Here is a 19528-nt window from a genome sequence, read left to right as displayed (position 1 = left end):
AAATAACTTGAAGTTCCCTGGACCTTTGGTAAAGTCAAGCTGCTTGAGCTGTGATAAAAGTATGTAGCATGAAGCCTGGTAGAACAGTAACACAATCAACTTGTCCTTCAAACCCAACCTCCTAGGTATACTTTACATGCTGTGGCACAGTGTTATGGTCACTTGCAGAGTCTCTCAGATGACAATCATGACTCTTCCCCTACTTTGGGTTCACAGCTGATGCAACACTTGAAACCCCTGCTGGGTTTTGAGAGAGGAACTTTCCCCTCATCATTCAACAAGGTATCGTTGATTCACCAGGTCTGTCCTAGCATCCATGATTGAATCATGGATGAGGAGATATTTATCATAGGCAAATCTGTATTCCATAGCATGAGCTGATTTGGAATACTGATTCAGGGTATTCCAAAGCCCCAACAGATGATTCCTGAGATGAATGTTTTGGGGGTATTAAAGTGGGGACTGGCTTGAGTTTTCAAATCCCCCTTCTCAGAGGGCAGACCACCTCTTGCTTCCCACTCTATCTCTCACTGCCCCCACTGATGCTACTCCCTCCTCACTGTCCCTTTCCACTTTCCCACCAGATAACGTAAGGGGACAACTAACCCATCTTCCCACATCTCTCTCCCCAACCTCCTTTCCACCACACTCTTTACCCTTATTCCATAGCTGCTATGTCATTCCACTATTTCCACTGTAACTACCCATATCCCATCCATCATCTTGCACTCCTTTCAACCCCTGCCTCACTTCTTCCCCCAAACTATATTTTTACCTGATTGGGATTAGGTTGGTCAGAATTCTGCTCAGGATTATTCTCCTCAGGATTCTCACTATGAGAGAAACACTCCACCAGAAGATGGCCCATACCAACAGTTGTCTCCTCCCAGTCCTCTGTCACCCTTTCTCTCACCCAGAGGGTGATTCACATCAATTAATTATTACCCACAGTCCAGTCTCCAGTATGAGAACCGATCCACACTAGCCACCACTCCCTCTCCAGTAGCCAATTTCACTTCACCCAATTAACTACACTAGAACAAACTTCTTGTGTTTTTCAATTGCCATCTCCAACTCTGGTTGCTTGCCTGTTAACTGCTCCTGTGATGGAGGACTTCTCAGCTGCTGTTTTTTCAGTGGTCACCTCTACCCTCATGGATATGTCCAGCTACCCCGGTCACTGAAGTTTTCTTCCCTGGGATCCCAGTGCTACCTCTAGCTCTGATTCCCACCCGTTTGTCCCTTCTCTCCCTTCTTCCTCTCCTTTCATTCCAGTGCAGCAATTTCCATCATTCCAAAGAAACGTACCTAATCTTCACTTACATCTAAAGACCCCAACCAAAAAAGAAAACAGCTACATGTTTCTCCTTCCCCACCCTCCACTTAATGTGCATATTATTAGATTCCAACTTACAGTACAAAGATCATTTGGTTATACGGTATATTTCATTCTCTCTTATATATGAACATGACTTGTACCAGTACAAAAATTATCAATTTATATCACTATGAAGAATATAATCCAGCACAATCAGATATGGTTGAAAGGAATGGGAGGAGACGTTCTATGTAGCTTACTAGTAAGGGCATACATAGAGGGACATGGTGGCACAGTGGCTTAATGACACTGGAAGTTGCCGGCCAGAAATGGTCGGCATTTCAGCAGTTCGAGCCCAAGCTCCACGCGGCGGGGTGAGCTCCTGTCTTGCCCCTTCAGCTCCTGCCCGCCTAGCAGCTCGAAAGCATAAATGAGTAGATAAATAGGTACTCTCACCCCGGTGGGAGGGAAAAACACTGGCGGCGCCTTGCACAGGAAAATGGGAATCGGTTGCTGGACGCAACGCAATGAAAGAGACCCGATTTCCTGCGACTGCCAGCTGGGCTCCGCCGTAGGAAGGAGGCAATGGCAAACCGCTTCTGAAAAAACCTAGCCAGGAAAACTGCAGGGACTCGTCCAGGCAGTCTCCATAGAATCGGTCACAATTGAAAGCAGATAAAAAAGGGGGGGCATATATAAAAGAGAAAAAAGGATTTTTATTTTGGACTAAATGGCCAACAGAACAAAATTCCAAATACCTCAAATGTTCCATGATCTATACAGACGAAGCTTAAAACATTTTGAATACTCTGCCATAGGAAACAATAGGAACTCAAAATAAGCCCCTTGATCCCCTGTTTTTTACCACAAAAAGTAAGTGGGGTAGTGATCCATGCTGACCACTAACTAAAGCCAAACTAGGAGATAATATTTTAAAAATCCCTGTAGCAAATTTTGAAAGCAGTTATTTAAATATGTTTTATCTAGCTTCAGTACACGAACAACCTGACTCTACATGCCTAGTGGCGCAACACACCATGCGGTTCACTTCAACATAGCCAATGAATAATCCCTTCAGCATAAAAATATATTTTTCACCTCTTAACTTGAGTCTTTTCTATCTTCGAATGCCCAAGCCTAATGCACATTTCTACATTTAGCAATCTTCCAGCAGTGCTTACCAAAGAAGACATGCAACATGATCTTTACATTTAGCATGCAGTTTGAAAGCTCAGTATAAATATACACAAGTGCAGAGTACATACATTGAAGCTCAGTAAATAAATAAGGAATATATTCCTCACATTTTATAATTTACAACTGAAGATATAAACAACATTAAGAAAATGTGTGTAATGCACACAAAGTTTACAAGGTAAACACAATACTGCACACACAAAGCATAAATGATCAATACTAACTTCCCCATTTTTTTAAAAAAAGCTGTAATGGTATCTACTTGGCACATAAGATATAATTTGGCTTATTCTTTATATATGCATGGGATCACCTATTCAGAAATGTCTTTGAATTGAGGTATAATATCCTGCCTCACCCAGCTATAGTATCATCTGGCTCTAACTATGGTTCTCCCTCCTTTTACTCCTTCTCCTTCTCTTAAAGTAGCCAATAGCAGAGGGATGCAACTGGACCTTGCAAATTTACTCGGTACATTAGAGGAGAAATTTAAAAATGAGTCCATCACAATTGACAGAAGAACAAACTAATCGTAGCTCAAGATTCTTGGAACATTTGAAAAAACACTATTCAGAGATGGCTCGATTTAATGTTTATGCTTCTTCTGAAATTCTGATATTCTCATCTGTGCTTTTTTTCAGATATAAAATTATTATAATTTGCAGAAAGTTCAGTGATTAAATTTTTTCTTAATAGCATTTTTCAGCTATACAGTACATTCCCCAGTTATAATGTAGGATAGTAGTCTGTGATCCTTTGGATGAGTGATGGGGTAATTTCCCTGTTAGTTACAGTCTGTTCCCAAATGTAGAGTTGCAAGATGCAGTATTTTCAGCCACAGGCAAAACACCCTTATGTTGAGCAGGAAGACAAGAAGGGTTCTTGTGTTAACATGAATATGATAGGAACCCTGTGTGGTCAGAAATCTTGATAAAGTAGTGTTTCTTCAAGGACAGTCCTAAATTCCTTCCCTCCATTTCTGTTCAGGTCTTGCCACTCAGTCCAGCAGAATCCAGAGCAAGAGGAGCAGGGCTTGGCAGGTTTGGATAATGTGTGATTCTCTGACTGTGAAAATATTTGTATAATCTGTTGTATGGTCTGAATAGGATGACAGTAAAGTTTTAAATGAAAAGCTGGGAACCATATTTCAGTTCCACGGCCCCAGTATTCCAGGTGTAAACAAGTATTCCTCCACTATAATGTCACTGTCAGTTAGCCAGTTCAGCATTGGCTAAATCTTGGAATTTTGTTAGAATCAGTTTTTATTTGTACAATGCATCCAAAACCATTCTTAGAGCCAATATATCCAGAAGAGTTCCCAGACCATGCTGGCTAGCTTCTTAGCCTCTGTTACTAGAACATGGCATACTTCATCTATCTGTTGCATTTTGCAACTTTGAGTAAAACCAATATGATGGATTTGTTGCTGCTGCTCTAGTGCACAAACAAAATCTACTAGCATTACCATTGCCTCTGCATAGCAATCAGTGTTCTTCCCTAATTTTTAAGTGGCCACAGAGTTTTTTGTAAGCAGAATTTGTGATTCACTGATGTGATCTAGGACAGTAGTTAGAATAGTAGAAGAAAATTACTTAAAACATTGTTTATAGTTATTTCCAGTAAACAAAGATCGATTTTGCCTTTTACATAAGGAAACTTAGTAATCATATTTTACATTGATTACTTTTGCAATTTTTCCAGTAGGTCTGCTTCTGGTGTCTCATAGCTAAAACTGAGCTGGAAGAGAAAAGGAAAGATAAATGACAGTAGAAATCGTTTTTTAAGTTGTGAGCTAGAGAATGAAACCCAGTGAACTGTATAGCTACAATCAGTGTATTCCATTGCTCTTTTTCTTGTATTTAGAAACTATTTCATTTTCTGAAATTGAAATGATTTGACTAAAAGAAATCATCTACGAACTAAAATTGGAAGTTGTAAAGGCTTTAAAATGCAATGCACTGAAAGTATTTGACAGACACCAATACAATTGATTTCTTTTTCAAAATTAGTGCTTCTAATGAGAAGACTCTGCCAAAATGTTGTCATGGTCTTTTGAAGCTTAAAAATAGTTAGCCTAGGAAAAAACACAGCATCAAATTAATTTTGATTATCTAAAATAATAAGCTAGAGTAACAATCTGCTTACAAGTACCAAAAGACCTTTGTTACTTTTAGAAAGAATCATAAACTCTTCCCAATGTTTAAACAATAGGAAGTGAATTCCTGGTCAGTAAAAGCTAGAGAAGAAGCAAAACATTTTCATGGCTGCTGAGGACTGAAGTGGAAGTTCGGCTGGTAGACAGCTATACAAATCACTAACGAATCATAATGAATATTGGGTGTGGGCATCAGGGTCCTGTCACTTTTGATGCTGTGTCCCAAGTAGCTTAAACACAACACTCGGGGAAAGGTGGCGACCTCATCAGGTCTGTAACATCTGGGATTTTATTTGTCATTTTGGCATACTCTACAAGCGCAAAAGAAAGAGTAAAAGAGGATTATCCTGACAATGAAATGAGTTACTGAATCTTGTGATAATGAAAAGCAGAACAATTCTAATTCCTTTCTATGGTCCCTGAGGTAGAGCTGCGTTTATAGTTCTGCAGACCTAAAGGCAGGAAGGAGGAACAGATGGCCTAAAATCCATGAAATAAGATACTACCTAATCCCAGGACTGAGTATCACTATTAACCCTGGTCAGATGCCCTAATGTTACTTTATAATAGAGTTCAGAGTTGCTACTGATAAACTGGCTTCTTCTATTGCCTCCCCCCACCCCCACCCCCACCCCGTTAATACAAATTAATCATAGCATGCTGATTTTGAGAAAGACAATGCTCAAAATATAAAAATCCATTAAAATCAAAGTTCTCCCTGCCAGTTAACTTAGGAAAGTGTGAGCAGAGATGATATTCAGATGGAACAGTCTCAAGCTATTTGGTTCCTATTTGGTTCCTTTGGTTCTTTTTTTCTTTCTGCTGATACAGTTATAATGAGGTAACTGCATATCCTCTGAGAAATGAACATTTTGATTATTAAATTGATATATATGCTGTGCACGACAGCAGTACATTGGAGTCCTGGGCCTGACATTTTATATTTGCACTGTTATAAAACTATTATCGAAATATTGTTAGCTGTAAAGTTAGACTTCTCTGGAACCACTGTGATCTAGTTGATAGAAGATGGAAGGATGAATCCTGAAACAGAGACCCGGTTCTGGAAAGTTCTTCTGCATAAATGCAATGGAATATACTCCGTGATTATTGTTCATTAAACATAATAGAATGTTTAAAATGTTGGGCTCACACAATAACTTAACAGCCAGTTCTATATTGTTTCTTTACTTTGTTTTGGAGTACTAATGAACTATTTTTACAGGTACAAAGTTCAGTATTCTTATAAATATTCTAAGCATAAAGTTGTAATTAATCAAAGGTGCAATATATATTTAAAATTAGGTTAGATGTATTTGCTCTGAATGGAGATACAAAACAATAAATCAAAAACTATCAAATCACTGACCAGCGCATGATTTCCAGACTATTTAACATTCAACACTGAACATGATGTACCTGCTCGGCCATTCCTAAATGGAGATGAGCTCATTTCATAAAGATAACCATCTTTGACTTCGCTTCTGATTCATCACTTGTCTGAACTCCATTTGAACCTTGTTAGACAGAAAACAAGCAGGGCTCCTAGCCCAGGCTATAAAATATAATTAAGCCCTTTTGAAAAGATACGTAAAAGAGCTCTGTTCCTCTCCTGCCCCCCAAATAGATCCACTACCTCCAGCACAGCCAATAAAATTAAATGAAGCACTGCCTGCAGTGGATTAAAGTCATATAAGTCCCTGAATGTTTAGTGTTTGAAGTACTCAAACAAAATATATGCTCAAGCTGCCAGGGCTGCTGTAACGCAGGAGGAACATACATGAAGGATACATTCAAGGATTTGATCTGTTCAAGGTCATTAATATCTGTTTACCACTGATAACACATCTTGTATTTTTACAGAGCCCACATATGGCCATATATAATGCTAAAAAAGTCTCAGTGAAGAATGGTTAACTGACAGTGTTGAAGTACTCTAGTGACAGTTCATTCTCCCCAAGACTATTTCACACTAATGAGAAATCCAGTAGTCTAATCTATTGTATTTGATCATTGCTAGCTTTCTCACTTAACCTGATTGCTTTCCTGCTGGTGGTATTACAGTCTGGTCATTCCAGCTAGCACAGTATTTTATTAACAAAAGCGTCTCCTTTAGAGATTCGTTATTTCATCTTTTAATATCCTAGTAAGTAGATCTTTGCAACCTTCTTCTGCGACAATGCTGATCAGTTTCAGTTGTGCAGCTTGCAATCCAAGGAAATTAGCAAGGTGGTCCGCACATCAGGATTCTTTCATTAGTCTTGCTGTTTTGACACTGATTCTTCTTCCACCGTCTCTCACCTTTCAGGATTCTCAGACACTGGCTGTAGAAGCAGAAGATGAGAAAACTGGCTGGTAATAGTAATGACCAATGGGTAATAACAGGCAAAAATCCAGGAGGAAACTCACTAAGATACACAGTGTTCCTTTTTATCTCACTCTGATTAGACCTGAGCACAAATGTCCTTTCTAAATTGTCTGCCAAATTTGTACAAAGAGAAATTAGATAAACAATTTCTTAAAATTTCTCTAAGCAACAATCCTTTTTAGCGGTGACAAAGAACCACTGCTGAAAAAAACCCAATGAAAAGAGTTCCTTCACCTCAATTAAACCTCCCTCAGTTAAATCACAATAGAAACACAGGATTTCAAGGAGTTTACAGGAAAACAGTTGTTCAGAAAAACAGAGGAAAGCATTCTTTCATATAGGCATGCTTGTTTTCTGTCTCTTTCCCTCTTGCATATACACACACCCATAAGACCATGCTAGATCTATATTAATAACATTTGTTGTGTAGGTTTAAATCAGTCATCTTAACCTAAGCTTCAAGCTCTTTAACTTAAACCAGTAAGATTTCTGACAACTAATTTTGCAACAGCATGAATTGGAGGAGGGTGGCAAGAGGGCAGAATAATGAACATGGAAATTATAATATATTTGCCCAAATGTTGCACCCAATATATCTGTCTTTCATCACTAAAATAAACTAAAATGGGTTATACTTTTGGAAGAACTGCAGGACCAAATTTGCATATACCATTTGGCAGACTTTATTATGACTTACTAACTGGTTTCTCAGTGATTGTTGATGGAAGAAACATCCACCTATTTAAAACATTTTTGACACAGAATTCTCCATTTGTAACTATTTTACTAATGTGGATTTTAAACGAATCTGAGGATGTCAGAAGAAGCAAGAACATTGGTACTGTTCAGTTTTTTGGAGATTCTATGCTATGCTTTTCAGTATCTGAAAATATATTTTTTTAAACCTGTTAGTTGAATAGTTTCTTGAGTTTGCGTTTTTAATTTTTAAAAAAATCCTCCTGGCCTTTTAATGCAAGAAGCCTGACTGGTTTGGTTACATATTCAGACACAGTACCTTCACTTGGGAGATTATTATTGGGTAGCAGTTCTTACATATCTTGAACTAACCATGGTTTAGGTTGTTAGTGCATGACAGACTGCAAGTTTTGTATATAGAAATATTCCAGCGAACAGAAATGTGTCAAATAACAGGAGATAGGAAAGAACTTCCTTTGAATAGTATTGCCAGTCAAAGTAGATAATACTGTGTAAAGATGCCCTTGCTCCTTTGCTTCTTCATGCACTTTCTGTTTAAAATTACATAGAGGTAATGCAAATGCACGTGCTCATTCATTCACAAGACACACATATATAAACACACCGAATCTGTTTGGTTGGAAATTGTACAGAACAACTCCTAAGTTTCCAAGAAAGAAGGAGCTATTGGCAGAGGAATGAAGCTGACATATCTATCTTTTTGGTCCAAGAGAAGAAGCAGTTGGAGTTTAACCAAAAAGCAGGATACAGCTATAAATAATTATTTAAGGAAGCTGCAAGGGAGCTAAATGGGAAGGAGAAGGCTGCTTAAAATGATTTCCTTGTTGCAGGAGCACTTCAAATAGCCTAGAGGAAAACATAAAATATATGGACCATTAGAATGTTGCTGCTCAGTCATGAGAGACTCTTTTATAGTTGTCTTTGCTTATTTGCCCTTGTCAGTTGTCATTGTGCTACATCTTTCACTATAATATCTTCAGAGTAAAATAAGTTATATCATGGTTTTATAAAAGTTAATAGTTCTGCCTTCAAGTAATTGCTATGCAAATCAGCTTCTGGTTAGTATCAATCACATGCCTGCAGATTTGTCAAGTGTTCCTAGATCATTTCCAGCTGTATAAAGACTACCTGCTTATTTCTTTCTAGCATATGGCATCCCATACTTTATAATGACATACAGAAGCTGCATTATAAAGAAGGCTGATTGTCTTTTCTCCATCAACACATTGATACATCTAAGTGCTATTAAGGATCAAAGCAGACCTTCGCAAGGCTGGCGGCATTTTGTAAACCTCATCCAACCATTTTTATTAGTCTCCTGAAGGACTGTTTTTAAAAACTGTGGAATTGTTGGCCAAATTGTTCTTCTCCTTATGAAAGAAAAATAGGCAAGTGCTCAGCAAAACAGCATGTTAACTTCATGATATCCTTGAAGAAAATGGTAATTTGGGGATATCATAACAGGTTTTGGAAAAATAAATTGATTGCTCACAGAATGGTTGAAATGATTGCCTTACTTAAAGGAAGCCAATATTCTACAATATATTTTCTCAGAGAATCCTTGGAGAGCCGTGTCAAAGCTTTGTATAGGGGTAGGGAGAAAGGAAAGGTCCTTAAATTTTATTTTCACCTTTTTTAACTAACAGTAACCATGTAAATTCATCTTGTACCCTTGATACAAGGGTAGTTCATCCAGATGCATAAAGATCCTACAGTTAGACTCTGGGGTATGCTGATCGTTTCCATTAGTGTTTCAGCACTCCATTCCTGTAGCATGTAAAGCCTTGTTCTCCATGTATGTCAGCCCGTGATGTGTTTCTATTAATGAAACTCCACTGAAAGAAGTCTTACTGAAGTCCTTGTCTTATGGTACTCATCATTTCACTGCAGTATATATTTGTCTATATAACAGTTTTCAGTTGTTATAACTACTTATTCTTTTAACCCCCATATAACCTTACTTTGTGTGTCCCCCGACTAAGGATCTCTTTTTAGCATTTCTCTGCCCAACTTCCAATCCTTTCATTAGGTGCAATGTGATTTCTACAGCAAGGTTTATTTCATCCCAAAGGAAAAACAGAACAGCTGAAAAATAAAGTATAATGGCCTTGAGGAAGAATTCTGGCTCTTAGTAAGATTAAAGAAAAGAATACTTTTTAAAATTGTTGTGCAATTTCAGTATAGTTGCTTTTGACAGTATAAATCATCTTCATTTGAAATTCATGGAAACCTTTTCCTTTATGGATCATTTGGGCATAAATGAAACTCATAGTACTTGGAAAGAGCATTCTGTCATTTTTTCACTCTCTCTCTCAAACTGAAAGAGTATTATGTGTTGATGTAGAATTTTAAAAGTAGATGTCTATGGTTCAAAGGGACACATAGATTTTGTAAACATGGAAGTGGCAAACATCAGGTGGCAGTGTTTAGTTTCATAGTCACATGAAGCTACAGTGCTAGAAACAGAATGGCCACAAGACCATCTGCATTTGTAGTAGAATATGTTAGGGGTGCTTTTGAACTGGAGACCACATTACATTGAAGCACAAATTGGTTTACTGACAGCACCGAAGACAAAGATAGGCCTAAAGAGGGATGGGGTTACAGTCCCTTTATATGTCTTTATAGACATGTGCAAATTATGATATACCTGTGTATTGGCTGGAGCAGCTAAGTATTTCATTGGATATAATACATCATGTGCCTAGTGAGGTCAGTGAAGCCATTAGGGTATAACTACAAGGTAATGGGGCAGGACTGCAAAGACAATGGGGTTTTGAAAGAATGAAGAGGCAATTTGCTGAATGTAGTTTCTCTCTGCTTTCTTTTGCTTTCCCAGAGCAGTACTCATCTCCCAGTATCTTCTCCCAGTTTATCAGCATTTCTTAGCCTTCTGAAAGTTCTGTAGCTAAGCTGACCCAGTGTGCTTTTCCCGGAAAAGTGTTTTTGTAATGGGGTAGTTCCCCAGTTTGACACCATACAGCTGAGCCTGTGCTTTGTTTTCTCTGGGAAGATGTGTTTGGGTTAGGGGCTGTAACTTGGCCCCACAAAATGTCTGACACATTACTATAGATTAAATGTTCAGATTATCTGGAATATAGCAAAGAATGCTGGGATACATCTAGGTCATACAGTATAAATATTCTATAGCAGCAGAAATATATTTGGGTATGTAATGGGTCTGCTTACTGCCAGGTCTGCCCCATCCAAGCAGGACAGCCTGAGGCGATACATATAGATGATGCTGTTTGTATTTGCTGTCACTACCTTCTTTTGCTCCCCCTACCTAGGTTTACAGAAGCAAGGCCAAAAGTGGAAACAGGTGTTTACTTTTCTGTAACCTGAGTAATACACGGGTATCTTAAACTCAATAAAGTAGTCCTCATTTAGCAACCACAATTAGGACTGGAAGTTCTGTCATTAAGCAAAGTGGCCACTAAATGGGAAATCACGTGACTGCGACTGTGCTTTCTTTTTCCCCACTCCCCTGCCCTTTGGAATTCTCACCCCAGCACTGCGATAATTAGCAAGAAGGGAATTAATGTTTGTATTTACATTCACTGGAGAGGAAGGTATTACAAGAGAGTAAGCAGGCACACAATGGGGAATACTCATCAAAAGGACTGTACTGGCACTGGCAGCCCTGAGCAAGCTACACAAACAGTCTGATGTATTCCCCATTGTGTGCCTGCTTACTCTCTTGTAATCCTTTCCTCTCCAATCTCTCTGCTCTATTGTGTGTGTGTGGGGGGGGGGGGGAATTAGGCCAGGCACAGGAGAGATTGTTTGTTTTTGGGGTTTTGTGGTCCTCCCCTTGCAGAGTGAAGAGATTGCTTAAACAAGCAAGGAGGGGGAGTAATCTCTGTAGGCAATTTTTCCTGTGCCTGACTGGGTTTTTTTTTATCCCTCGCCCCTGCAGATCAGAGAGATTGGAGAGAAAAGGATTACAAGAGAGTAAGCAGGCACACAATGGGGAATACACTGGTTGTTTGCATGTTGTGCTCATGACTTCCAGCCCCGTATACATACAGGTGTATATATTCACACCATAAGGATTGCCAGATACGGTACTTAAGTAGGGGATGGATTCAAAATAGAACACTTAGGATACTATGTACCTGCACATCTTGCCTATGAGTATCTGATGAGAATAGTCCTCACCCAACTTTAGTAACATATAGATCTTCAGAAAAAGAAATAAAATTTTCTAAAGTGGATATTGCTAGTTGCTAAGGAAGAATGTTCTTACCCTTAGAGAATTTGCAAAGGTTCCAAGAAAAATGGTTCTAATTTCTAAAGAATTCAAAATGCTTGAATGCAGAATTTATTTTTAGTGTAGACATTAACTTAGCATCATTTTGTCATTACAATGTCAGAAAATGACTTCAAAATTGGAATGATGACAGTATGATAACAATTTTGTTGTTATAGATACGATTAGTAATGGGAGAAATGGAAATTCTTGCAAATTAATATTCCCATGTTTTTTTCCCTAGCATCTTGGATACCTAAGTTATGGAATTGTATCTCAGACCAGCTACTATTTGTAGTAGACCTCCTAGAAAACATTGTATTTAGTAATTAATGAGCCCCACATTTTCACGTTGCTTACTTCTCTACTGTCATGTCTTCTTTCTTTTTCCTTTTCTTTTTGTGTTTGTCTTTTTCTCCCTTATAGCCACTGCTCAAACTACATCTTCACTCATTGTTTAGTACTTCCTCCTGTAATCCTAGTTTACATCTTGTTTTTCACCTATTCTGTTTTCTGCTTATTTGCTTCCAAGAGCTCAAGGAAGCATAGATTCTTTCTCCAGTTTTTCCCCACAACAACAACTCCATGAGATAGGGTTGGGCTGGAAGAATTGAGTGGCCTAAAGTCATCCAGGAAGGTTCAGTGGATGCGGGTTTACTTGAACCCAAGTGTCCCTGGTCCTAGTCCAGCACCTTAATCACTAAACCACACTGGTTCTTAAGGAACAAAATGTAGTTAATGAAGTGATATATTGAAGAAGTGGAAGCAAGGATAAATTGACAGAATAGATCTATTTGGAGTTGTATTAGAAATGTTTTTGGTGTAATCTAGATTTGGTTATATTTTCTTTTTTCTTATTTCGGGTTTTTAATTTATTTTCCTTACTATTTTTTGCTCTTTTCTGCACTTAGCATATTGTTCCCTACACTGAAAAATGTATAAGGATGCTATTTTTGTTCTCTCTGTCCCAGCTCCTCTGTAACATAACTTTTCATTGTTTGTTTATGGAACTTTTGTTCATATGCTCAGAAGATATTACATGATTAGAATGTGGTTTTAAGACAACAGACTTGGTGAGTTAAGGATTCTCTACTCAAATGGAGAGGCAGTTTGCCTACTTTGGATGTTTGTTTCACCAAACTAGTTTGCTGGGTCCCTTTAGGGACAGTACTGTGTTAGATGGGCTATAACCAATCTTTACATAAGGTGCCTTCCTCTGGTTTACTTTGAAACTCTTCCCCATTGAGAGATCTCTTTTCTAAGGTCTACATTAGTCGTGCACAAAAGTTTGTGACGTTTCTGTGTGGTTTTGTGCACATGTGCTGCTTCCAATTGACAGTGGGATCCGGGCAACACTTGTCTTGGGGTCTGAAACTTTTCCATTATTATCAAATTCAGTGAAAGATTTGAGCAAGTATTTGTTCTGAAAATTGGCTCATAAACATTGTTACGTTACAGAAATCTTATTTTTAAAGAGCATTAACTCAATATATTATAAAATTGTTCTTGGCATGATAGCTACTTTTCAAAATTTACAATAAGGAAGCAGACCTTTTTTTCCTAATTTCTAAAAGAGATGAATAAGCAAATTTCCTTCCCCCCCCAAAAAATGTATTTGATGCAGATACCTTTAAATTACACACACTGGATAGCATTCTGACTTATAGAAGGCTTGGGGGGTTGGTGGGATTGAATCAGAGATTTAGAGATCCTGTTCTATGAAACAGTTGCCTGTTGTAGACCCTGGGTGTTTTTGGGGTTTTTTTTAGCATTTTTAGAAATATTAAATTTCTTTAGAAAAATAAGCCATAGTCATTCCAAATTAACTATACTGAAATTCAATATTCACAATGACAATTCCAAATATGAACCATAGTTAGAATGTGGGGGGAGAAACTCTGGCTAAGAAGTTCAGTTCATTTCAATTTATTGTCATAAGTATAGGAGAGGAAATTAAAGATTTTTTTTAAGACTTAGAACTGGAGTATGAGTCTATAAATTTTTAAACAATACTCTTCTCAAAATTAATATTTTCCATCAAATCTAGCAATGAAGTTCATAATGTTTTTAAAGGATTTCAAGTCTAACCTGTAAATAAATGTTATGAAAGATTTTTTTTTTTTACTGTAAGTGCATGATACATAAATGAATTGGCTGGAGAAATTATTGAAGTCACAAAGTATATTTAGTAAACAGAAGATAGACAATTGCCCATTTTAGAGCAAATGCTTGTCTGTAATTAAACCCTGTGCAAACAAGTGGAAATGAGGCTTGATCTTGCATGTACAACACTCTTCTCTCTTTTATCATGAGAGGAAAAGATAGCACACATCCTCTTCCTGATTTAAAATAACTAGAATTTATTATTATTTCCAAAGTGGGGAGAACATTAAATGACTTAAAATATCATTTGTCGAAAGAAGCCTATATTTGTTAACAAGAATTTAAACTAATCACAATTTCCCTAGTTTGGGCATCAGTTTATATTAATTTTAAGGAGGGAAAGAGTAGTTTTGTTTTCACTGCAGTGATATATCCTAATCTACTTTTTAGAAATGGATTGCAATGAGTTCCTGTACTGGAGGCTTCTGGCCTGCAGTAGTGACTTAAAGCAGCCAGGCTCCAGTTGTGTGTTTGTTGCTAAATCAGTAAAATCATTGTAGTTTATCTATCTGCAGGTGAGATAGGTTCCGGATTCAAGGCCCTGTAGGCTAACATTCCAACATGAGATCAGAGATCATTTCAGAGAAAGCCTTAACACGGCTACTCTGGAGGAGGAGTAGGTATGGCCAGTGCTCATTTTTGCTTCTTTTCACATTGCATCCGAACAGATGCATATTGACATTGATTTCCGGAACAAAAATAAGATAGGAACTGAGCATTTTTAGTATGCTTTAAATCACTCAGAGCTAACTAATGAATCTGTTGTTCCAGTAGTGATAATGTACAGGCTGGCGATTGAAAAACCATTTAACATGAGTTTTCATTTAACAGGAAATGCTGAAGTTCACCTTGATATCAAAGGATAAAACACCTGCTTTTCTAGTATAATCTTTATTATGGTCATAGACCAGCATAATTTATAATGCAATACGCAAAGCCTTCCATTATTAACCATCTTGTTGGATCAAGATATTCAGAATTCCTTCCTACATGCTTCTTTTGTACTCAGTTGCTTAGCAATTCTGGTACCTCAGCATCCTGATTCTTGCATATTGTCAATTTAATCTAAATAAATTCAACCATTTCAAGAATTTGGTCATAAGCTATGTGCATTTTGCAACTTTTTTTAAAGAGAGTAGCAAACATTACTTATTAACAATTCTAGGACAAATTATATATAATTGAATATAATTAATTAAACACCAGTTAGATTATATAAATTGTTTCAATGAGATGATACCTTATTGTACTGTTCCTATTATTTCCATTTATATCCTTTGTTTTTACCAACATGACATGCAAGATAGTTAAAAATTATTTTAAAAAATTAAACATAAATAGCCTATATAAAAAGGATGGTTTTGTCTCCTTTTAAAAAAACATTAAGAGTGGGGTCTAAGCACAGCTCCCAATGGAGTACATTCCACAGCTTGGAAGCAACACAGAAAACTAACTGACTTTGAAAGGTTAATAAAAAACAGCCCTCTCAAGGCCAAACGTGTTTTTCAGAAGACTATATTAGTTCTTACTGAGGGATAGTTTAAGAAGCAAATATGGACTACCAAACCTCTAGAGAGGATAATTTGGCAATGCTAGTCAGTTGAAGCCATCTTAGTCAAAACTTAAAAGTCTAAATATGTACAAATGTACCTGTTTCCTCATAAGAAGACATACCAGACTCTACCCTACCCATCTGTAAGTCTTTCTCTCTGAAGCTGCAAGCAGTATAGATCTATAGAATGAGCCTATGACAGCTAAGTAGAGTTCCTTAGTAGTATTGAATATACTACTATCAAGTATATAGTACTACTATCAAGTCAAGTATATATGGACCCAGAATATAATTGCTGTTATTGGAAAATATTACATAGAATGTACTAATTAATTTACTAGTAATAACAAGGCTTGGAATATCAGTACAGTGGAATTCACAGGATGCCCTGCTTTTTTGTATTGGCATAAAAATATGAGATTACACTCTAATGGAAAAACTGCATATCAAACTCATATAATTAACCATTTATACGGTTTGAACAGCAATTATATTCTGAGTCCAGATATTCAATACTACTAAGGAACTCTACTTAGCTGTCATAGGCTTATTCTATAGATCTATACTGCTTGCAGCTTCAGAGTACGTTTGAAACACAACAGTTTCCTTTTTTTAATTTGATAATTATGATGTCATTATAATTTTACATTCTTGTCTATTGACATTTTACATTTATTCTATATTTATATTCTATATATTACATTTTTTCTATATATTACATTTATCATATGCTGTATATCTAATGTGAACTCAATTTATAATGAACTCAATGTTCAAATATTGATTTGTCTTTCATACTCAGAATGCAGAAGTCTATAAACCATCCTCTTTTGGATGAGAGATATAGTTTTAACAGTTTCTTGTTTTTGTTAATTGACTGATCTACTATTAGGCTCGTTGCTTTCTACCATGGGAAAACTTCCTCTCATATCCATGTAGCTGGAGAACTTCCACTTTTGACTCATCTGAATATAGAACATTCCTCTAGAAGGGTAATCTAGTGATTTTTGCAAGCTTGAGTTGAGCATCAATGTTCTTAGCAAGAAATGGCTTCTGCCTTGTTGCAAGATGCCAGGAGTCGTTCTGATTGTGGTGCATAGAAGTATGTTTAAAAAATAAGTAAATACATTTATCTTAATGTAGTGCATCAAGGTCTTTCTTGTTGATTTTCTTCTAATCTGATCAGCCTTTTGAATTACCCTACTCAAATAGCTCTAGGACTCCTTGTTTGTATTCTATTCAATTTTATTTTTTTTTCTGAAAAAAAACTGGAAATTGAACACTCTAAAAGGAGAAAGGATTCTTGCTATTAATTCTTTTAAGAAATGTAGCCAATTAAAATGTTGTTTAAGCATTATTAGAAAATGTGCTTTTTGTTCCTTCTTTGTTCCCATTTGTGATTTCCTCTCCCATTCAAATAGTTTTTTCTCTTATTTGCACTCTCATATTTTGTCTCTGATTCTTTTGTTATTCTCTCATCCTATAGTTGTGTTCAGCATGGTAATAACTTGATAGACAAAATAGCCATTTAAATTCATTTTAATGGTTTGTAAAACAGTAATTCACATTTTGCCAAATTATTTGCTATATTCCATGAACAACTATCTCTTTATTATAAAAAAAATAATGGAATTTATTAAAAGAATTCCCTTTTTACATAATAATATATGAGTTAATGTTTTTATATGAAAACATTATAATTGACTGGAGAAAAAAATCAATAGTGATGTTTCAGTTGTAAAAGTGCTGACTATAAATGATTTGTAGGTACTTATATAAGTTATCCCTTTAAAAGTATATACTTTATTTCTTGGAAAGGAAATACAAAATATATCTGTATGCACTATTAATCCTAATGGTATTTTTTCCATGTGTACTTTAGGTATAATAAATAAATCATCACTCACACTTGACATCAGTGATTTCCTTATAAAAACAAGTCTTCAGGAGAAAAGCAGAACTCTGGTTGGACCTATGTGCTGCTCTGTCACAATAGAAGCTAAATGGTGCAAACATAGCGGGAATCCTGGTCCTGAACTGGCTACTCCAAAAGTCTGTGTTGATATGAGAGGTGGACTGATCCAGGTCTGTATGCAGAAAGATTAGCTACAATTGTGGAGAGAATGGGCATGGACAGTAGAAAGTTGATCAGAGTTAGAGAAAATTCTTCAGATTTAAGGAAATCTTAGACCATGTGTATTTTTATTTTAATATGTGGAAATGACATACAGTTCTCTATGTGCCTTAGAAATGTTATACAGTATGGTGTACTAACAAGATCCTTTTCTGGATAGAATATATTATGCCTGTATCATTTTTTCGTACAGCTCTAAGTATATTTCAGTCTTAGAGATAGGCAGTATTGAAAACATTAAAAGGAAATCACTTCACAGTGTTGCTTATTATATGTAACTTCATATCCCTTCTACATAATAACCTCCGATAACTTGACCAGAAAATAGTTATATGGCAGATGACCAGACACCGGTAGCGTGTTCTGTCTATTACTGTGTTTATATTCTAGCTTTAGCCAAGATAGACTCCTACAATTGTTTGCAATTACAGTTCACAAAAAAGAATATATTAATAGTAGGTGGAGATACTTACTGCAGTCTTTTCTGCTGCTTGATGCCATAGTCTCAGTTCCAGACATTTTTCCTCCAAAAAACTCAAAAACTGGCTGTTGGTAAATTTGCCACCCCAGGGAAGGAGCCTTTCCATTGAAGAGCAGAACCTTCTGGTCTCTGACATTTCATTACACAGCTCAGCCCGCAGCTCTTTCTTCTAAAGTTAGCTGCAGAGTGACGGGCTGGCTGAAAGGTATAAACCCATAGGATTAGCACTTTGTATCATTACTTAACTATAGCTGTATGTAAACACTCTATGCCATATGACTTATTGAGCTGAGAAATCTGGCTTGGGAGAGAAATGAAGAAAGAACTTGAGGAAATAACTTGAACTACTGTTAAGCAGTAGTTTTTGTGATAGATTGTGGTGTTCCTATGTCTTCCTTTCCCAGTTTGCTTACCAAAATAGATGCATAGTGTTGTTAAAAGCACATAATCCCATAATCCTTCAGCCAGCATGGCTAATCCCCAGACTGACTGGGAGATACCTGAGTTGAAATCCAACTCACCTATAGAAAACAAGATTGAGAAAGGACATGTTAAAGTATCTAGGTGGTATAAAATTAGTTATCTACAAAAAAAAAAGATTTTCTGCATGCCACTATTAAGAGATCTTATAATAATTTTTCTCTTTACTTAGAAGAAATCCTGCTTCAAGATTTTTGCAATTAAAAATGGTTGCTGCTATAAATATCTTCTGCTTTCAGGACCAGGATCTGAATTTCTAAACCCTTCATGATCCATGAACTTGTTTCTCTGATAAACCTAGAAAAGTCCTAGAATAAGCTTTCTAACAAGCTACCTTGAAAGAACTGGATATAAAGTGCTTAAATCTTTTTTAAGTTGCTAACTATGTTTTTCTCATTATAAGGTTTTTTGGGGACAGGAACATTTGAACTGCTTAGTTCTTCTTAATGAACTTCTGCAAAGTTACCTTGTTCAAGAAGACAAGATAGAAGGACAAATGGCCAATCAAAAATATCCAGTACAGTTTTTAACGGAGAAGAATCAGGTTTCTAAAACAGAACATACTTCAGATGATCTACGAACAGGCCTATTTCAATATATACAAGATACAGGTATTTTTGAAATACAGTTCAGTTACAGGGTAATTTTGTACTAGCCTACAGTACTGAACATCACTTTTCTTTAGATTTTTTTTTTTAATTAAGACAGGCA

General features: G+C 36.6%; 1 protein-coding gene across 3 annotated transcripts in view; it reads left to right on the top strand.

Annotated features, from left to right (window-relative positions):
* VPS13B (vacuolar protein sorting 13 homolog B) overlaps positions 1–19528 on the top strand; it is a 403839-nt gene that overhangs the window by 291166 nt on the left and 93145 nt on the right. For all 3 annotated transcript variants that reach the window (XM_088149087.1, XM_088149086.1, XM_088149088.1), the window contains exons 37-38: positions 17605–17807; positions 19221–19428. In XM_088149087.1, the coding sequence (XP_088005213.1) occupies positions 17605–17807; positions 19221–19428 (411 nt within the window). The remainder of the gene's footprint in view (positions 1–17604; positions 17808–19220; positions 19429–19528) is intronic.

The sequence above is a fragment of the Python bivittatus genome, unplaced genomic scaffold (genome assembly GCF_059951505.1).
Source record: "Python bivittatus isolate LINGU-HERP-01145 unplaced genomic scaffold, Pbiv_v1 ctg000590_np1212, whole genome shotgun sequence".
NCBI classification, from domain to species: domain Eukaryota; kingdom Metazoa; phylum Chordata; class Lepidosauria; order Squamata; family Pythonidae; genus Python; species Python bivittatus.
This window is presented reverse-complemented; position numbering and strand designations above follow the sequence as displayed.